General features: G+C 41.5%; 5 protein-coding genes across 5 annotated transcripts; 1 reads left to right on the plus strand and 4 right to left on the minus strand.

Moving 5' to 3' along the window:
* Positions 1-1098: 1098 nt before the first annotated feature.
* Positions 1099-2836, plus strand: PKNH_0312500 (calcium-dependent protein kinase 4, putative; the record flags this gene model as incomplete). Its single annotated transcript, XM_002261062.1, has 2 exons — positions 1099-1897; positions 2046-2836. 2 exons carry the CDS (start codon positions 1099-1101, stop codon positions 2834-2836), a joined length of 1590 nt encoding a protein of 529 aa, XP_002261098.1.
* A 1012-nt stretch (positions 2837-3848) lies between these two features.
* On the minus strand, positions 3849-7899 carry PKNH_0312600 (conserved Plasmodium protein, unknown function; the record flags this gene model as incomplete). The annotated part of the gene is made up of 9 exons (XM_039113819.1): positions 3849-3960; positions 4102-4143; positions 4318-4369; positions 4560-4728; positions 4911-5039; positions 5170-5229; positions 5366-5428; positions 5573-5691; positions 5796-7899. The coding sequence occupies 9 exons, from the start codon at positions 7897-7899 to the stop codon at positions 3849-3851; spliced, it is 2850 nt and encodes a 949-aa protein (XP_038969431.1).
* Positions 7900-9791: 1892 nt separating this feature from the next.
* PKNH_0312700 (serine--tRNA ligase, putative) lies at positions 9792-11585 on the minus strand (the record flags this gene model as incomplete). Its single annotated transcript, XM_002261064.1, has 1 exon — positions 9792-11585. The coding sequence occupies one exon, from the start codon at positions 11583-11585 to the stop codon at positions 9792-9794; it is 1794 nt and encodes a 597-aa protein (XP_002261100.1).
* A 1128-nt stretch (positions 11586-12713) lies between these two features.
* Positions 12714-16748, minus strand: PKNH_0312800 (conserved Plasmodium protein, unknown function; the record flags this gene model as incomplete). The annotated part of the gene is made up of 1 exon (XM_002261065.1): positions 12714-16748. The coding sequence occupies one exon, from the start codon at positions 16746-16748 to the stop codon at positions 12714-12716; it is 4035 nt and encodes a 1344-aa protein (XP_002261101.1).
* A 1374-nt stretch (positions 16749-18122) lies between these two features.
* PKNH_0312900 (thioredoxin-like protein) lies at positions 18123-20652 on the minus strand (the record flags this gene model as incomplete). Its single annotated transcript, XM_002261066.1, has 8 exons — positions 18123-18179; positions 18396-18542; positions 18780-18843; positions 18974-19068; positions 19160-19220; positions 19363-19460; positions 19591-19710; positions 19846-20652. 8 exons carry the CDS (start codon positions 20650-20652, stop codon positions 18123-18125), a joined length of 1449 nt encoding a protein of 482 aa, XP_002261102.1.
* Positions 20653-21590: the final 938 nt, after the last annotated feature.

Raw genomic sequence — 21590 nt, forward strand, 5'->3', positions numbered from 1 at the left:
ATGCTTAAATGTGATTAAACCTGTACAGGTTTGCTGCACTTGTCTTTTGCACTCATTTGCGGGGTTCCCTTGTGCCGATTTCCCCCCCCATCGCGTGTCCGACAAAAACGTCTTGCTTGTGCACGTGGTTTTCCCTTTTGGGGGGCATGCACACTAAAAAAAAAAAAAAAAAAAAAAAAAAAAAAAAAACAGCCAAAATGGGGAAATTGCCTAAAAATAGCTAGCTGTCGATAAGTTGGCGAAACGGCTAAAACAGCAACATTATTTTGAGAACAGGCAACGGGGAAAACTCCATATATTTTCCAAATGGCCGCGTCATCACTTCCAGCACAACATGTAGAGAAAGGAGTTTAAACACATGCACATTTGAATCGGCCAAGGGAAAGGGCAAATGTGTACATGTGCGTATGTTCACGAAAGTTATTATACATGCGTGGTCGAACTGCTGGGAGGGCTCCCACGCAAAAGGAGGCGCAAAAGTGAGAGATGTATACCCTACGAGTGCATGTGCTTCCATGTGTTTTGTGTTCGTTCTGGTTCAGTAGGCGCGAAGTTGCCGTGAAGTTGCTGAGAAGTTGTATGAAATTTCCCCCATTCTTTTTTTTGTGTTTGCCCTTTCACTACTTTTTTTTTTTTGTCCCCTGTTTACCTCCTTTTTATCCCCTATTTTTTTGACCGCCCATAAAAAACCGTACACATGCATACATGTGTGCGCATTTACACGTCAGCAGCAGAAGATTATAAATAAAAAAAAAAAAAAAAAAAAAAAAAAAAAGGGGAAAAATTAAGAAGCGGCCATGTGGGAAAGAGAGAACGGGAGAAAAGCTGATCTCGTTCCTACTAACACGAACATTCACGTTGATGTTAACGTTGATATTCGTATTCATGTTTATGTATATTTTATTTTATTTTTTTTGTTGTTTCTCATTTTTTCTTTGCTTCCCTTCTGCCCGTCCTGATCACCTCCCACGTCAATCCACATTTTCCTGTTGGTTTCACCCCGCCCAAGTCTCCAGAGCCAAGCCCTAATCTACTACATCCCCTCCTAAGGACCAGAAGAGAGGCATCTGCTTCCTCCTCCAATATTCTGTCGAAACAATGGGCCAAGAAATCTCCACCCCAAACGACACACGAAATGAAGAAAGCAAAGGAAGCTACAAAAAGAACTTGAAAGGAAGCAATGCAAAAGGGGACCAGAAAGAAAATAACTTACAAATGTCTAAAAAAATTGCCCAAAATAGCTTTAACAATAGTAAGTTAAGACCAGGCATGTTCATACAAAATAGCAACGTGGTGTTTAATGAGCAATACAAAGGAATAAAAATTCTGGGCAAAGGATCCTTTGGAGAAGTTATCCTGAGTAGAGACAAACACACAGGACATGAGTATGCTATAAAAGTGATAAGTAAGAAGCATGTAAAGAGAAAAACGGACAAGCAAAGTCTCCTGAGGGAAGTGGAACTGTTAAAGATGCTAGACCACATCAACATCATGAAGCTATATGAATTTTTTGAGGACAATAATTACTACTATTTGGTGTCTGATGTCTACTCTGGGGGAGAACTATTCGACGAAATTATTAGCAGAAAGAGGTTCTATGAAGTAGATGCGGCACGCATTATAAAGCAGGTTCTGAGTGGCATCACTTACATGCACAAAAATAACGTCGTCCATAGGGATTTGAAGCCTGAAAACATTCTATTAGAGACCAAGAACAAGGAAGACATGATTATTAAAATTATTGACTTTGGCTTGTCCACGCATTTCGAATACAGCAAGAAGATGAAGGATAAAATTGGCACGGCGTATTACATTGCGCCTGACGTATTGCATGGCACATACGACGAAAAGTGTGATATTTGGTCCTGCGGTGTCATCCTCTATATTTTGCTCTCAGGTGAGTCTCATCACCGCGTAACTACTTAACCGCGTAACCACTTAACCACGTAACAACGTAACAACGTAACAACGTAACCACGTAACCACGTAACTACGTCAACCACTTCACCACTTAACCATGCGTACACTTCGCCTTATCCCCGCAGGGTGCCCGCCCTTCAACGGATCGAACGAATACGACATCCTGAAGAAAGTCGAGACGGGCAAATACACGTTCGACCTACCCCAGTTTAAAAAAATAAGTGACAAGGCGAAGGATCTCATTCGAAAAATGCTCATGTACACAAGTGCAGTGAGGATTTCCGCCAGAGACGCACTGGAGCATGAGTGGATAAGGCTCATGACGAGTAAGGACAATGTGAGCATAGACATTCCCTCCCTCGAGCTCAGCATCACAAACATAAGGCAATTTCAAAGTACTCAGAAGTTAGCACAGGCAGCTCTTCTGTACATGGGATCAAAACTCACAACCATAGATGAAACAAAAGAACTCACCAAAATATTTAAACGGATGGATAAGAACGGAGATGGGCAGCTAGATAGAAACGAATTAATAATAGGCTACAAGGAACTACTCAAATTGAAGGGAGAAGATACAAGCGATTTGGACAATGCAGCTATAGAGTATGAGGTGGATCAGATTTTGAGCTCCATAGACTTGGATCAAAATGGATATATAGAATACTCTGAATTTTTAACAGTTGCTATTGATAGAAAATTACTCTTGTCGACTGAACGCCTGGAGAAGGCATTCAAACTGTTCGACAAGGACGGCTCGGGAAAAATATCTGCCAACGAGTTGGCGCAACTCTTCGGGCTGAGCGATGTCGGACCCGAATGCTGGAAGACGGTGCTCAAGGAGGTCGACCAGAACAACGACGGGGAGATTGACTTTAAGGAATTCCGGGACATGCTCGTAAAACTGTGCAACTACTAGGTGGCCGGTGCGGTGATCAGTGCGGTGATCAGTGCGGTGATCAGCGTGGTGATCAGTGTGGTGAGTGGACAGTTTAGCCTAGCCGGTATTCCGCGCAACGCGCATGATGGCGAATCCAATTTTGCTCTCCCTGCTTGCAATAATTAACCTTATTAATTTGATCACGTGTGCGGAACCAGGTGCCTCCTCCCCTACATCTGCTCCTCCCTTGGGGCGGGGGCCCCCCGGCCACGCTATGCCTTCCTTCCATTTATTTCACCAATATTATATTTATACTCTCTTCCGTACACCCCTTCTCTTCCCTTCCGCCTCCCTTTCCACTTCATTTTAAATGTAATTTATCAACCCTAGCGCACCTTGCGCGCTTTCTCCGTATGACCCATTCGTGGCGAAAAAGGAAAAAAAAAAAAAAAAAAAAAATAGGAGGAAAGGAGAAAATAAGTACATGTGAAATATGAAGAAAATCCGACTCCCTTAACGTGGCCCTTGGAGGTGAATAACACACGGGTGCACCTGCATATATAGTGGCGCTTCCCGTTCGCCACTTCCTTTTGCCACTTCCCTTTTGCCACTTCCCTTTTGCCATTTCACTTTTGCCATTTCCCCTTTGGAACGGACCCACTTCTCTATCCGTTTTACAAATGAACAACAAACACTTATATGAATGAACGAATAACAAAGTTTGAAATTTGATAATCTAGAAGAATCGACGCGCGAATAGAAAGTACACGTAAGTACGTGCGTGCGTCATTGGAGCGATACACCAACGGTGTCAAACCTTCTCTCCATCCCGTGTATGGCAACATAACAGGTAACATTGAGAAGGGGAGAAGAAAAAAAAAAAAAAAAAAAAAGTATGTGTGAAAAAGAACAAATGGGAGAGCATATAGTGAGAGGTATTTAGTTATCCTCCCCTGAAATGACGACTTCCATATGCATATATTTTACGTGGCCATTTTGGCCCAGGACACACACAGATGGAGAGAAAACAAACAAAACAATTATTGGATAATCAAGCCATAGAATTAATTTTAGCAAACTTTTTTATTCTTTTTTTTAAAAGCTCGTTTTCTCCACGTAGGGATGCGACTTCCTTTAGAAGTTTCTGGTGGTTGTCTTCCTCGCTGGGGGAGAATGTAGTGCGTGTAACGGTATGTACAATGATGAGTGTAGCGTTCAGTAAGTTATTTGTGCGCATCGATGGAAAGGGGCACTTAAGCTTCGTTATAGTTCTTTGCAGGGAGGCCCTCTTTTTGGTAACTCACCTTTGGTTGGGGTCATCACTGGGGAGGGATTTAGGGCCTTTCCTGAAGGGGTGAAGCGGAAGGGTAAGGGAGTGAATTGACGAAGAAAAACAGGCCGACCTAAATTGCGTCATCTGTCCCTGCATGGGGCGATGCATCCCCGAGGGTTCATTCAATCGCCACATGATGGTATATTAGACAACTGCACAGGGAGCCGTCGTTCCTTTCTTTGCTTACTTCTGACCCTCCGCGCTTCGAAGACCTCCGTTCGTTTTGGCCTTCTCAATGTCTACAATGTAAAAAAAAAAAAAAAAAAAAAAAAAAAAAAAAAAAAAAATTGCCAATAGAGTGAGAAGCAGAGGGAGAGTAAATTTCTGCATCCCCAAGGGGTTGTGTTCCCGTTCATTTGAATACGTGAAGACGCTTCAGTGTATATTCCTCATTTATATTTGCGGAGCGTAACTCCTTATTTTCCCTACCCTTCGTAAGCGAGTCAACCATCTTGGAGAGTCTGTTTTTTTCCGTGACGAGAATGTTCACCTGATCCGATATGGCTACATTCTTCTGCTGCAGTATGATGTTGTTTTTTCTCAGTTCTTCTATTTCCTTCATACATCCGGAGGTGCTTTCCCCTTTGCTTTTTTCTTCCTATTTTTATGGAGGCGGTAAGACGACGCGATGTGAAACCCATGTCATCATGGATGCGGGTGGGCGCTCAACCAATTGCAGAAGAAGCATGTTGAGGGCGCACTGTTAACGCAAATTTGGCGGAGGATAAACCGAGGACAAAACCCTCCGCCATTGCAAGGTAATCGCATCGTCAGCTATACCTCCAGCGACTTTTTCAGATTTTCCATCTTCAGACTCAATTCCTCCAGCCGATTCTGTAGCTCGATTTTGCTTTTTTTCTCTTCCTCATAATATCTCTTTATTTTAGCGGTCTCTCTTCTCAAATCGTTCTATGACGTGGTGGAAAATTCGCAAGTCATTTGGGATAGACGAAACATTTTTTTTTCAGGATGAAGAAAAAGGAGGGGATGGATGCGCTATCCATTTGTAAAGTGTGCCACCCATTTCCATCTTGCTAACCTTTTCGTGCTCAACAGCCTCCAATTTGGCCCGTAGCGTTTCGGCTTCCTGCGAGATGACCTGTGCGTTAGAAGGAAAAAAGCGTTGACGATGTGTAAACGAATGGGCTATGAATCAAAAACATCACCACCCTCTTCGATTGATTAATAGTGCGTGTTTTCAGTTACGGTGGGAGGAGATAAAGGAGGGTACTTACCTTTGTCTTTCTCTCATCCACCAACTTTTTATACCGTTCGATGTCGTTCAGTAGGAGTTTGTACTGTTGTGAGGTTGAAGAGGAAGGAAAGAAAAGAAAACACACAAGAGTGGGTAATCAAATAGGAGGTATTAAAAAGTCGTGCAAATGGTCTGACGCAATGATAATTCGTGCATAGATAATATTCCCTCTCTGCAATTCTCCTACCTTGTTTTTAAAAAACAAGTCTACGTTTTTGTACTTATCCTGTAATAGCTTTATTTCTTTCATCAGGTGTTCATTCGTTTTGACTAGCTCGTTTTCATCCTTGAATCGCTTCACGGTGTCTGCGGGGGAAAGGACAGGAATGGGTGAAATTGGTGAACCGTTCGGCAGAGGTTTCGAATGCATATCTTCATATATACACGACCACTGTTTTAGGAGACCTTACCAAGCTGAGCCTGAAACGCCTCAATAGTGTTCTTAAGGTCTTCCTCTAGAATATTTTTCTCGCCACGAAGCTTCTTAATCTTCTGCAGATACTTTTGATTGAGTTTTTGATGTGTGAGGAGCTCTCTGTTGACATTTTCTAGGATGGAGTTGACATCTACATTATCAAATATATTTTTGGCTCTTTTATTTTCGAAGCTCTCATTGATGTTGTTAAAAATGTAGTCATTAAGTATTTGCAGATTTGCGTGCATGTATCTCAGGATGATAGCAATTAAATCTCGGTGCCTTTTGTGCAGGCATTTGCAAATACAGTATTCTCTGTCACTGGTGTGGAGAAAAAACTCGTCGTTACAACTATTAGCGCGACGTGAAAACTCTACGTAGGGATAGACATCACTGAACTTGTAACTCCACATCTGTGTTGTTATGTTACTTTGACTCACAAGCTTTATCTCGTTTTTGTGAATATGAAGCATGTATAGATGATCGTCTTGTTCACTGTCCACGTTGGAGCTGAGGCTATGTTCATCTACACTGGTGGTGCAGTCGTTATACGCATCCAAACCTTTTATTCTGTTCTTTCCTTTTGAAGGAATGATATTAATTGAGTCTCTTTCATAAGCCTTTCCAACCTTATCATCATCTTTGGTGCTCTTCCGCACAACATATATTGGATACCTTATTATATCATTTTGTATAACTGTTTGGAGCATCCTTTTCGTTTTTTCGTTCAAAGTGAATGGTCCCACTTCGGCCACTGCAACTCCTGTGTACTTCCCATCGATGAAGAGATTATTAGGGGGATGATCATTATTCGTTTGCGTGGGAGCACAGATGAAATTCTTTTCCCTCAGAGATGATTCGTATGGATCCAAAGTAAAGGGTTCTTTCTTAATGTTTTGTAAGTCTCCTCTTTCGTTTGTCCCACTAGTATAATGGTTGCTGATTTCGGTAGCGATTCGACTGGAAGAGCGGGAAGGACCACTGCTTCTATCTCCACGTCGGAACGTACTTAGATCATGTGGATTCACTCCCGATGGGTGTGGATCAGTACTATCCGTGAAGCTATTCTTAAACGAAGAAATGTCATTATATAGCTGAACATCACTGCAGCCCGACTGATCAACAATTTTACCATCTACACTCGCATCGCTTTCCTGCCAACTTCCTATGGAGTTTTCTACATTGTTCCGCGGATACTTACATCGGGTATCTTTTTTCAATTGTCCATAATTCAGGTAAGAACACTCCACACAAATTTTGAGTCCTATATCATCACAGGTTAATTCGTATTCGCTTCCATACTGCGATATCTCAGGGTGAATTTTCCCGTCTGAATAACTTCCTCCATCTGAAGCACTGCCAACGGTGTCAACCGATTCAATGATGTTACCATTTCCAGCGATGCCTGAGTTAGCAAAACTGCGACTAACCATGTTACATGTTTGATCAGAGTAGATGCGTGTCCACCGGTAAACACATGGAATCCTTTTCTTTGTATCCGTATCATATGCATAGGCGATAATTTTATTTTCTTCATTCTCACAAGAGAGCTCTACGTGAAAACCAAAGTTGTGAGTGCCCCGAAAAATTATGTCTCTATTTTTGCAAGAAAAAATATCTTCATTTGAATTCTTTTTCAAATCAGGTGTCTCCTTCGTTTCCTTGTTGTCTTCCCTCCTACTATTGAATAGATTTTTATAGGCGTTTTTCCTAATGATGATTTCGCCTTCGTTGATGTAGATGGTGTTTTTGAGATCCTCAATATTACAAGGAGACTTACAGAAGGGGTAATTCATATTTTTGGATGCCCCCTTTGCTGTGCACCTTAGATGTTCCTTCACCCCTTCGATAACATTTTTGGCATGCTTCATTTGACTTCCTATAATTCCGTTAAATAGTTTTTTCATGTTACTACTTTTACCATGTGATACATCTGTGTCGTCTTCCTTGGTGCCAAATGCTTGTCTCCCCTTCGATTGGATTTTTCCTACCCGTACGGGCATACTTCCTATTCCTTCTTCCTCTACTTCGGTAGGAGCTACTATCCTCCTCCCTGTGCTCGTGTCCCTTTTTATTTCCTTCAACTTGGCGACTTCCATTTTTTCTAAACCACCGTTTCTTTTGGATTAGGTCAAATTTTGGTGTAGGGGTTTCGCGTGTGGCATAAATTTGGGGATCAATATCCCCATCCAAGATGGATTACGATCCTCCTTTTTCTCTTGGCACCTTTTTCACTGGAAAACTTTCGTTTACTCGTTCCGCTCACCTGAAGGTAGCATGTGCACAACACTGTGTGGGCATATGGGTCTGTACATGGGGTTAAAATGGACTCACATAGACATTGAAGTGGAGTAACACTAGCCTCAAAATGACGTTGACAAGCTGCTTGGCGGATGCTAAACAGGCGATGTGGGGTGAAGAGCACCAAACGCAGTCGCAGAATATTTAACAGGTGTTATATGGTCAGTGTGTGCATACGTGGTTGCGCACTCTGTGTCGTACACACATGCACAGTTGGCAAAGCGCCAGTTCCAAACACAATGGGGGATATTACGATTCGCAAAAAAAAGAGTCCGTCGCATTCCCCCAAGTTCACAAAAAATCAGATGGGTTTATTAATTATTGTAGCTTCTTCCTAACCCCTCTTTTTAAAAAGGGTAGCAAAAAAAAAAAAAAAAAAGAAAAAAAAATGACACACGTGGGAAGAGGCGATTTTGCTGATAATTTTTTTTTTTTTTTTTTTTTTTTTTTTTTCTGCCCCTCCAGGGTTTAAGGAGGGTCTTTAATTTTTTGCAGTGAAATTGGAATGATGGTAGCTTTAGCCACAATTCTAAGAGACCATTCAGGGGGTAGTCACGGCCAATCATTAGCAACCACTTCGGGTGCCCATTACAAGTGAAATACACATGAGTGGGAAATCGCGCCCCCTCCCAAAAAAGAGCGAGCATTCAGTAACACACGGTGATCTCTCCCTTTTGGCCAGCGCGCTGAAAAAAAAAAAAAAAAAAAAAAAAAATTAGGGCGGGTGACAAAACAGTCAAGCGGTAGGTACCAAAACTGGAGTGAAGCAATGAAACAGTGGAAACATGGAAACGTGGAAAGGTGTGCAAGCGCATGTGCATACGTGCGCACACCCCTACATTCCCCTATCCTTTTTTGGCATCGGAAGGGTTGCTCGTTCTGCAGTCAGTGGAGTGAACTGAGTTTGCCATATTTTCTTAGAAAACTCTATAACGAAAATGGTGCGATTTTTTTTCCCATTTTTTTTTTTTTTTTTAATATATAACCAAGTGGGTCAGTTCATATACTACTCTTTCCGTCTTGCGTGGGAGCAGGAAAGGGGAGATAAGAAATGGAAGAATGTGGGTAGCTGCATGGGTAGGGGTGAACACGTGGAAGCGACCGCAGCGCATCCATCTCTACACCCCTGTAGGGGATGGCAAAGAGAACCACGGTAAGGTGAAGTACAGGCAGAACAAATAGGGGTACAAGCGAGTGTTCATCGCGATGGAGTAAATTACGACTGTCCCAAGGACCATCCGCACGCCATCGCCTTGTCCAATTTTCACGGTCCCACTGTTCTGTAAATATGCAGTTGCTTCGTTCCTAAAACTTGTGTTGCGAAGGGGGAAAATTTACCCTGTGTGTGTGTGCCAATAAGTCCCTTCTCCCATGAGCTAGCTACACACGCGCTAATTGGTTTGAAGTCTCAGCCGGGGGCGGAGCTAAATCGGATTTGTACACGGCGTGTAATTTTCCATCGCTACACGTTCCTTTACAGCAGACGGTTGCTATTTTATCTTTACTGCTTTGCAAAAAGGGGATCTTCCCCTTGAGAGGTGTTCACATAAATGATGGGGTGGAGAAAAAAAAAAAAAAAAAAAAAAAAAAAAAAATGCACACAGAAATGGTGTACAAAATATTTTCCTATGTGACATGGTCATACACGTGGTATAACAATACACGTCACGTAAAGGTGCAACTGCGTAGGTCACTCGATGAAGGGAATAAAATCAACGTTGTTCATATAGGGGCGCAGTTTCTCCGGCACGACGATGCCCTCACCATTCTGATAATTTTCGAGGAGACAACAGAGGAACCTTTGCGCCGCCACCATGGTGCCGTTCAGGAGATGCACATTGTTCCTACTCTCCGTGTGAAAGTTTTTCAAAAATTCCTCATGATCACTTCCAATCTCATCATCATCATCATCATCCTGATGATCCCCAGTATTTTCCTTTTTCTTTCTGTCCTCCTTTACGTCAGTTATTCTGACACTTGAATCTACGTACTTAACATTCAGGTTGTTGCTCTGGTAGTCTGTGCAGTTACTGCAGGACACGAGTTCCCTGTACTGATTGCTTGAAGGGAAGTAGCCTTCCAGATCATACTTAATAGCGGCGGCGTTGTTTAGTGCACCAGAGACGATACTAACAATTCTGTATGGGATGTTAAGTGACTGATAAAACTCTTCACATGTCTTCATCATTTGTTTGTGTACCTTGCTACTTGTTTGAGGGAGAGAGAGACAGAATTGTTCTATTTTATCAAACTGATGAACTCTCAAAATGCCTCTGATGTCTTTTCCATGTGCTCCAGCTTCCTTCCTAAAACAGGAAGAAACGCCAGCATACTTCAAGGGTAAATATTTAGATTCAATCGTTTCATCTTTATGCAGTGCACACAGTGGTTGTTCTGACGTAGCAATGAGGAACAAGTCGTCTCTGCTTAGCTCGTCGTTCTGGTTAAGGTTCTTAGACACAGGTGCCCCACTTGCAGTGCCTGTTGTAGCTGTGGAATTACCTCCAGATGAGGCAATCTTGTAGAGGGTCTCCTCAAAATCATCCAATTCTGCACATTCCTCCATTATATTTTTTTTCATAAAGAAGGGAGGATATACAGGGGTATAATTTTTGCTCACTAGAAAGTTTATTGCGTACTGCAAAATTGCATTGTGTAGGAGGAAGCCTGCTCCGGTAAGGTAATAACCCCTGTGGCCAGCCACCTGGATACCCTTCTTGAAATTAGCCCCTCCGATTTTCCTCAGCAGGTCAAAGTGGTAGTAGTACTTCTTCCCCTCGATGCTGCTATTTGGGTGGACGACACCACCACTGATAGAACTGCTACTTGGGACCTCCCTCTTGTTACTTCCACCATCCTTGGAACCGCCCTTCCCGCTTTTGTTCTCTTCTGACGATTCATCAGTAATCACTTCCAACCTTTTGCACACACCCCACGTGGTCACCACCTTGTTGTTATCTTCATCATTCGAAATTACCACGTCTTTATTAAGCAAATTACCTACCTTACTGAGATACTTATTTCTCTGCTTGAGTAAGTCTCTTTCCAGATTCTGCAGCTGAGGAATTTCCTCCTTCATTGTTAAACTTTTTTTTTTTAAATCCTCCACATTTGCATTTTTGTCCTCTTTTTTTTTGTTTCCTATTTCTTTATTCACTAAATTAATATTTTTTTTTAATTCTTCCAATTTGAAAATGCACTTCCTCCACTTCTCATCATACTCAATTACCTTATCGACGTTCGTCTCGTCATGGAACCTCTTCCTTTCGGACTCCTTAATTTTATCGGGGTTTCCCCCTTTTTCCTTCCTGAACAAGTTGATGTCCAACACCATTTTGGGTCTCAACGATAACTTCTCCGGGGTGCCACGCAGCGGGTTAATACTCAGTGGGCCACTCCGCACGCGGGGAAAACTCACCTGGGGGATCCCTTCTTTTACGCTTCTACGTGCTAGCGCAACACCCCTGCAGGTGCACCTGTGCATGTAACGGGGATTCCACCCACAACCGAAGGGGCAAAGTAAAAAAGAGCTCTTTCGAAAATGGCCCTACTTGGAAGTAGTCTGGCTTCTTCGCAAGGACACTTCAGAGGTGAGGAGGCACCAGAATATCCTTCACGTAATATTATATAATACATATATATGTACATGTATATGTATATGCTTTTTTTTTCTTTTTTTTTTTCCCCCTTTTATGTTTAACTTAGCAAAAATGGGGACGCATAAGGAGGTAAATGGATCTCCCCCTTCGATGTGCTACTCTTTCAAGAACCTTCTAATCCTCGCGATAGGCGTAGGAATGAGAAATTCTGTTTTATTTTTTTTTTCTTTTATTAACTCCTGGATTATGGTGGTGAGCACAACATTTTGGATCTATCAAGGCATCGCACAAAGCTTGTACATGTGAATACGTACGCTTATGCTAAGAATTATCTGCACATGGTTCAGAAGAGAATTTGCCGCCCCTTTCCTACTGTTCACCTTTTTACGGATCAATAAAGGAAGGGCGCTAAAAACAATTTCGGGGCTACTACAGATGAGTATATGGTAAAAGCGTACCTTCTCGGGGTTGGCCGAATGAAACTCATCATCCCATTACGGAAGGAAAACGACAAGGCATAAGAAAAGAAAAAAAAAAAAAAAAACAAGGAAAAAAAAAAAAAAGAAATTAACACAAGCCCAAACAAGGTGGAAAAAAAACCTATGTTGATAATTTGAACCTATATGGTATGAAAATTTCAGTGCGTTTTACTTCCTGCGAATCCACTTTTATCGTTCTCCCGTTTGGCCTCAATTAAGAGTAACAACCAGAGGAAAATTGCACTTTTATTTTTCCTCCATTTTACTCTTTCCATTTTTGCCCTTGACGAACTGTACGCACATTGACTCATCTGGGAGATACTCTGTGGTACCACTCATTTTGTGAGAAGGTGCATCAAAAGTGCAGGTGACGAATGTTCCTTGGCTAAAACAAAAATGCACATGTAGTTGTGCGATAGGAAGTAGAATGGGGCGTCTTAGTGTGTGTGCAGGAGGGGGAGCAGAAGAAGAAGCTACTCTTCATACCTATTTTGAGTCATCAGTCCCACTATCCAAAGGGGAAAGTTATTGGGTTTATATGCCCTCGCCCCTTGTGTGTGTGTACAACACATGGCCATGTAGATACTTATTAATGGCTTCAAAATCCTTCGTGTTTATATCGAAAAACTGGTTAAGTGAATTATGATACCTAATTGTTTCATTCCCCTTAGATTCTATTCCATTTTGGGGTAAGTGGCCGGGGGGGATATGGGTCAAGTATGCCATATCTCTGTGAAGAGGTGGATTTATCCAGTGGGAGGGGCCACCTCCATTTTCCTCCCTCCCGCTGACAACAGTCAGTGCTCCAGGCCAGTTGCTAGTGTTCGCTACAAAGGGGGTGGCGTTCCCCATTTTTACATCAAGCGCACCCCTACGTGTATCGCAGTCCTTGCTTCTGATATTCTGGACCTCATTTGAATGGCGTGAGATATAAAGCGGATGAACACGACAGCGGTTGTAGTGGCTACTAATTTGGTAGGTATTGCTATGCTCCTTGTTCGTTCCACCAGTTGTGCAATCAATGGTATCACCACCCCTGTTTCTAGTTGAAACCCCTTTAATCTTAATCGTTTGTACCCCTGTGGTGTATGTGTGATCTTCTTCCTTTCCTCCAACTTGTGCCTGCACAGCTTGGTCAAACATACCTTTCTCAAATGTTGGCCCTCTTTGTTCTTTTTTAAAACTTCCAATGAAGTTACCCTTCTGGTCTCCTTCAAAATGTGAATTATAAATGGCCAGAAATTTTTTAAAATTATCCATCCGCTCTTTATCGTATGTACTTCTATAAGAATCACCGTCCATGAGGATCTTCCTCCCCAAATCAATCCCTTTGTTCCATTTCTGTGGAATGTGAAGCTCGTACGTATCACCTCCCTCCGATACATCGAAGCATGTGTGTTCATTCTGCTTCTCCTCTTTGTGGTGATCATTTCCCCTGGTGCAGTTAGCCATTTGGTTCGTTTCCCCTTCTGAGCCATCCTCCCCATTCGCTGCTCTACCAATCCGATGGTAATAATACCTATGTTTGTTTTTAGATCGAACGGTATCATTACGTAAAAATGGGTGATTCTTCCTGACTACGCGTGTCATCTTAAGCTTGTCTTTCCTTTCCCAAGAAGAGTTGCTTGATATGGTTGACCTCTTTCGACCAGTTCGCTTTCTATCTAACGCACCGCTACTTTGGTTGTATGATGCCCCGTTACACCCCCATACGAGAGAAGAACAGTTCATTTCGCCAGTTAGAATTCTATTCAAATTTCTGCAACAGTCGAATGGTATCATCTTGTAACATTTGTTCTTCCCTCTGCTTATCGACTGGGTGGATGCATCATCACTTCGAGGGGTATCCTTCCAGAGAGGGCTCTTCCATTCAGGGGCTCTCACCATTTGGTTGCTAACCAGAGGCTGATCATTTTGCGTACCCCTATTTCCCCCCTTTGTAATTGTCCAATTTTTCCCGTTCTGTATTGCCTGGTCAAGTGAAGCGTCGCACCATTGGGGTATTTTTTCCAAAGGCTGCTCTCCATCGAAGGGCTCTGCGGCGCACTCCTCGAAATAATTCTGATAAATACACTCCTTAAGTTGACTGCATAAGGATAAATAATTTTCATCCGAGAGAGTCATCTTGGGGGGAAAAAACCCATTGGGTTCTTTTTCTACTTGGGTTAGTGGCCATATGCGGCTTGTGCTGACAACAGGTCTTGAATCCGACGTGGCTAGCATATTGCTGTAGAAGTAGTGGTAGTATGGATAACTTTCCATAGGGATGCGGGTGCACCTGTCGCTTCCAAGGCATAGGCTACTCCGACTCATTCGACTGTTTCGATCACTTTGGTTCATTATATTACCTCTCCCAAGTTTGCTGTTTCTTCCCACCGTCGCCATACTCTCCTCCCTCCTCAGTAGCTCCAGAAACGTTCGATTACTTACAATGGTGTTGATTTTTTTGTTCTTCGTTCGAACTTTGCTCTTCTTAACCTTTTCTCCCTCCTCAGTTTGCGCGCATTGGGCATCGCCACTTACCACGTCAACTGGCTTCACCACGCTTTGCATATCACTCGTGTCTACACTTTTGTCCGCATACTGTTTTGGTTCTTCTTTCTTCTTTTCGGCCGATTGGTTAAGCTCCGAAGTGGCAACCCTTTGCTGGTCAAGGCTAAACATGGACGCCTCATGTTCATTCATCTTCTCCTCCAAACGAATCCATCTCCTAATGGAAAATTTCCCTCTCTTGTTACGATTAAAGGATCTCGATTTTAGAGTTTTCATGTGCCTCATCTCAGTCTTCATTTTGTTGTATAGCCTTCTCAAGTTATGCCTCATTTTCCTCAATTCATGTGACTCCTTGGATTGATCATTTTCTTCAATCAGTCTCTCCAAATACGTAACCCTATTTCTCATAAGCATAATTTCGTCCAGATATTCTGCATTTTTTAACTCCATCTCGTTAACGTATGATAGTTTATCCTTCAACATTTCTATAGTGTCATTCAGTTTTTTATTTTCCTGATTTTTTTGCATCACCTGTGATTTTAACTCCCTGATTTCTTCGTATTGAAGATCCCCAAAGTCCAGGGACTCCCTAATTTTCTTCTTCAGCAATTTATTCCTATCGTCTAGAGTGTTCATGTAGTACTCATACCTGTCTATCAACTTGGGGACATAATCATGAAGCAGGCAGTTTATAATTTTAATGATGCTGTCTATGGAACTGATTCCATTGGTTGTCGTAGTTTCGCTACTTTTATTGCTCCGTTTTTTCGACTTCTCCACCGTCCCTTCCAAATTGTCTATCATCTGCTTATAATATTCAATGTTCTTTTTGTTGTCACTTAAAAATTTAAAACGACGGAAACTCTTGGAACTACTCAAAAAGGTACTAGTGGCAGTAGCAGCCAAAACACTAGTGGCTGTTCTGGTAGTAACACCTTCTTCCTTCGACCCCTTTGGCCCCAAATCTTTGGAGCTCCTTGTACTTATGGCAGGATTCATGTACATACAGCCAATGTCAAAGGAGGATGTGTTCTGCTTCTTGTTCAACCTATTAGCTAGTCCTTCTTGAAAGAAATAAAAATTGTCAAATGTGTTTTTCGAAGAACTTATCTGATGATATTTGGAAAAGGTTTCTTCTCGTGTTAGGACAGAACTTTTGGAATCGAAGCGAGGGGCATCTCCTCCTGAGAAGCTGTGCTTAATTTGAATGTGTTCTTCGTGTGCTCTCTTTTTCACTCCTCTGCTTGTGTGTTCCTTTGATGATTCCCCTTTTATTTTGCCCCCTCCACTGCCACCTCTGTCTTTTTCTTCATCCCCTCTTCCCCTGCCACTTTTCCTCGTTTTCCTCTTCCCGTGGGTTGTGCTCCTCCGCAGGGAAAGCTCCTTCTTTATGCTCATAACCTCCGAATTATACGTCTTTATCGTTTGAGCCTTCATGTTCAATGTGCCGCTTCCCTTACCACCACCCTTTTTTGTCCCACTTCTCCTAACCACTCTGCCACTTTTCGACCCCTTTTCCAACTTTTTGTATATGCTGAGAAGGTGCAAGTCGCACTCCAGAATTTCATTTTTCATTTCCTCCATTCTTCTATCCTTGGACTGTTTTTTCTTCTTAGTTCCTACGCTGCTAGTGTAACTCTTTTCCGTTCTCACTTCTTCTTCATCATTCAATGGTACGCCTTCGTCCATACTTCCCCCGACGAGCTTTCTCTTCGATCCATCATTCCCAAACTTAACCATTTTCTTACCAATTCTTCTGTCGAAATAATCAGACAAGGTATGCAAATTCCCCTGGGTCTGTGATCTTCTCAAGTGTCTGCCATGCGCAGTGGCGAAATCTTCGTGTGTTATTTCGTACTTGGATTCACTTGACATTTTGGAAATATTTTCAGCAGAATTTTCCTTGAAGCTTTTACTACCGTCTGTTTTTTCATCTGTGAAGATTCCCGAATTGAGCATTTCGTCTTTTTCCTCCAGACTGCTCAGGGAGAGCAGTTTCTTGTTTTTCTCTCTACATTTTTTAACGAAAAACTGCACGTTCTTGACTAGGTTCTTTAGTTTTCTGGACTTCCCCATTTTGCGGGTGGTGCCACGCATGCTATGTACTGTGAACACATGTGTGAACCCGGCGAACGTTCACGTGTGCCTTGCACGGTAGATCGATGCACCAACCGCAACTACACAACTGCAAAAGCCCCAAGAGCGTGACACATCTCAGTATGAATCTTCTTTTGCACCACCGACAAAAAAGTTTGATCACCCCTTTGCAAAGAAAAAAAATGAAATAAAATACCTCTTAAATGGGAAATATATGATAGGAAGTTAAAAGGAATGGCAATGGTAGGATCTCTCCATCTGCACTGACAATGATTAGCCTTTATAGGATTGCTTCATACGCTGTTGGACGCACAAAAGCTGCAAATTTATTTAAAGGGTCTCTTTATTTATGTCTAAGGGGGAAATGCACAGCATGTGCGGCACCTCAGCAGGGCGTAGAAGCCAATAACAAAAAGGTGCGGTGCAAAAATGTGGGAACAAAAATAATGGAAAAATTCGTGGAAGGCTAAATACTAAAACAACGGAAAAAAAAAAGGGGGAAATAACCACACGTGGATTGGAACATGTAAGATGAAAAAGTGGACAAAGGGGTGCAACTTTAAATGAACTCAAAAAATAAAAAACGCGAAAAAAATCTAAACATACAGCAGTATATATATTCTTTTCCTTTTTTTCTATCACCGTCTGTAGGAGTAAATACCATGTTGTTCGCGTAAAGGGGGGTTTAAAAAAAAAAAAAAAAAACATACATAAAGGTTGCAATTCATACATGTATATATACACATAAGCACGGAAATAGACATATATACACACATATGCTACGCTCAAAACTGTAAAAGCAAAAGCCCCAACCGTTTCAGCATGCTGGTGTACACATAGGAAGAATAAAATTATGACGATGCTGAAGAATAACATCCCCCTCCTGGAAAAAACGCTAAAACCAAACATAAACTGCTTGAACGAAAGATCCAATTTTGTTCTACATTTATGCTTAGCAAAACGGGTTGATTATTTCCCCCTTTTTTTTTTTTTTTTTTTTTTTTTTTGCACACTTTAAAATGGAACAACATAGCTATTTGTGTTGGATAAACTTTCTGAACGTTCATACATTTTTTTTTGCACACATTTTAAAATGTGAAAAAAAAAAAAAAAAAAAAGCCAAAACTATACTATTAATTCGTGCACTTAAAAATTGTGGTATTTCTTCTCTCTTAAGTTTTGTTCTATTTGTTGTAGCTATTTAGGGATCCATCCTTCAGCGTCATACTTTGCTACCATCCTTTGTTGCAGTTTTTGTTTTTTTACTACAGTCTTATTTTATATTTTTTTTTTTTTTTTTTTTTTTGTTCATAATTTTTGGTAAAAAAAAAAAAAAAAATTCCGAACAAGCAATCACATTTTGCTCACTTCATACTTCTTTTCCTCGTCAATTAGCTCGTTGGCCATCATCTGAGGGAAAAATTAAAAAAAAATAAACACCCCCTTGTAAATGTGCTCCATGGTGACTACACTTACGTTTACCTTCACTATTTGTGGTGTGGTTAGTTGTGGGGTCGTAGTTGTGTGTTCAGTTGCGGGGGACTATGTAGTGGGGTATACCTTCATGTGCGCTCAATCTACAAAGACGTAAAGGCCACCCCGCACGCATAATTTTTATACACTCACCATGGCCGCCACGAAACAGCTTTTCTCAGCTGCGTTTATTTTCTCCTTGGTATAATTCAAACTGTCTTCAATTAAATCATTCCTTTGTGTGTCTTCTTCTATGAGGGCAGTTAATATTTCATTGTAAATGACGTCATCGTCATTGCCCTGAGAGGAGGGGAACGACAGAAAGTTGCAATTGTGTAGCATTCGCAGAAAGTGCCATTAGGCTATAGTGAATTGAGCTATGCACAGTGGTCGCCGATACGTATGTTAGCATAGTGCGACCGAAGGAGGACATCCTCCAAATGGGCATAAGCGTATGTAAAAAAAAAAAAAAAAAAAAAAAAAAAGGGGAAAGACATGTAACGAGTTCACGTTCTCTCTGTTGTCAGTTGCTCATACATTTGGAATGTCCTTCACGTGTCTTCTTATTAGCATGTTCTCTATAATTTTCGATTCCGTCATCCTATCAATGGGGGGGGGGACAGTAAGTTGAAAAAGTAAAAAAATGTGGAATACGAAAAGGCGCATGTATTACACATATGCACTCCATTTTAATCGCAAAAGGTGGCAAGCCAGCGATGACATAAACATACCACATGGTCAGATAGCCAAACTGATGCATCCTTGCGTGAATTAACTCTGCCTTCTCCAGCATTTGCTCTTTGATATTTTGGGGGGATTTAATAATCTGCAAATAATGGGGAAGCACATTTTTAGCAATGTGTGCAACAAATTGAGATATGCTAAACGAGCGAATGTGCATATATGCGCTAACTCACTTGATCAATTTTGTTGATGATGTCATTAGGTTTGTACTCATCCAGTTTGCTTCCCTTGCCGCTGTAGGGTGGAGTAAGTATGTTCATTATGGGTATACGCACATGCACACATGGAAATACACATTTGCAAGGGTGCATCAATATGCAGAGTGAAGGGAACATAGATGACATGGCGTTGCTGCCTTTATAGGGTGAAGAAGTACTCGTGGTAAAGTAAAAAGGTCGGGGTGCCTCTGCAGATTATCATGTTTGGGGCATAGTCGTTTTTCTCTATATTGTACTTCTTCAGCTTCAACTGAATCTGCATATGGTACACAGAGGGGAAGACGAGGGAAATAATACACATTAAATGGTTACACAATTGGAGGTGGGGGATAAGGAGCAGGGTAAAAAGTGCATAGTAAAAGATGCAGGGAGGCGCGCGTCCGTACGTTGTTCTCCTTAAATAGTTTGTGTAGGGTATTTATAAAAGGCTTGTACAAGAAGCACAAAAAGCAGGTGTTCTCGAACAGAACCAGAAGTATTTCGTTTCTCTTCGAGTCTTCAATGATCTGCGGGAGGAAAGGGTACATTTTCGTCAGCTTACCCCTATGCAAGGGTAAAAGTGTACCATTTGGGGGGGGGTGTCCCCGAATTAGGGTTATTCCTATACGCACCCATTAGGGAGCCTATTCCTTTGTTCGTACCTCCTTCTCAAATGTGTCATGCGTTACACAGACCGGGAAGTTTCCCTCATTCCCCTCATTCACCTTCTCGTAGTCTTCGCTGACTGGCGTGAAAAATGGCTCGAAGATGTCCTTAACCGTGTCAGTACTTAACTCCTCCTTGGTGATGTTTCTCCTGCGCCGCCCTTTGTACAAATAGCAAGCGTAATCTTTACTTTCCTCATGGTAAGTATACAAGAAATTAATATGCTTAAGATTTAGTTTTTCAATTTCTCTTTTAATTTCTTGTATTTTATTTTTCTCCTCCTTCAGTTTGTTTTTATCTAAAACAAAAAGCACGATATTATCTAGCTTGTCAAAAATATCGTCTGATATTTCTTTCATCTCGCTCAGGAAATTAGTAACATCCCTTTTTTCGTTCCATTTAAAGGTAGCGTATCCGAAGACACCCGAAAAAATTAAGGCACACAAGTACATTTTTTTTTTCCTCCTACTGGACATAATATTGTTCTGTTCGCACTCCGTGAAGCTTCCTACACCTCTCTGTGAACTTTTGAAAAATTTTATCTTTTCATTTATCCCATGTTTGCTAAAGGGGTGATAGTAGTACCCCCCTGCGTGCATGTAGTTAAAGTGGGAGATCTTCCTTTTGTTGCTTACAAAGGTAAGCTTTCCTCCGTTTAGGCTAGGTATTTTACTCCATCCTTTGTTCTGTGCCCAAAGCAGGGGGCTAATGCCTGAGACTGCTGCGCGCGTTGTTCCGCGTGTGCTATTCATATGCATCATGTATCTTTTCGCCTGACGTTGTGGAATTTCGAGGCTAGCCATGTCGTTAGCTCTTATATTGCAAATTTCAGGTGTCAACCCTCAACCATTTACAGGGAAACATTTCGGCAACCTTGCAATTTCATTGCATGAAATTTGGTCGCTTCCAGGAGCTTCTTTGCAGAAGTGTGAGGCCTTCCAATGGGACCCATCTGGCGAATGTGAGAATTTGACATACTCGTCATTTACCCAATTAGAAATTTTTTTTTTTTTTTTTTTTTTTTTTGTGCAACATAAAACTGCGGATATTGGAACCTATTCAACGTCGTATTTTTTTTATTTTATTTTTTTTTTTCTGATCAGGAAAAAGGGAACCCGTTTTGCAATGTTCATGGGAGCGGTTACTCTAGTATGACTCAACGCAGCGAATATTTACAACATCTTTTATTCTTTTATTTTTTTTCTTCCACATTGTTTGTTTTCCTTATTATCACTTCGCTACTCAATGAAGGGCCTTCTCTTTTTTTTTTTTTTTTTTTTTTTTCTTTCCCTCCGCGTTTTAGCTCCATCGGTCAGGAAGTTTAATAAAAATGCCCCTCCCAGAAAGAAGGGATTTATCGACAAGGGAATGAGAACGTTACCCCTAGACCCAGCACCATGGGGGTAATTTAAGAGGTACACTTTGAACAAATGGCTACATGTATGCCGCCTCACTCGGGGTTACCATTTTTGCACCAAGCGGTGAACACAACATTACGACACAGTGTGCCCCTTTTGTTGGGACAATACAAAATTGAAGAAGTGTGAATGCTAGGAATGTGTTTGGTAAACAACATCTGTAAAGTGTAGGAGCCCAAATGAGGAACTATAGAATGTGTGCACTCATTACGAGCAAATTTTTTTTCCTTTCCTTTTTTTTTTTTTTTTTTTTTTTTTTGTAACACCTTGAGGGGAAAAAAGGGATGCACATTTTGCGGAGCAGGTAAATTTTTTTAATTTCC

This window comes from Plasmodium knowlesi, assembly GCF_000006355.2.
Source record: "Plasmodium knowlesi strain H genome assembly, chromosome: 3".
NCBI lineage: Eukaryota > Apicomplexa > Aconoidasida > Haemosporida > Plasmodiidae > Plasmodium > Plasmodium knowlesi.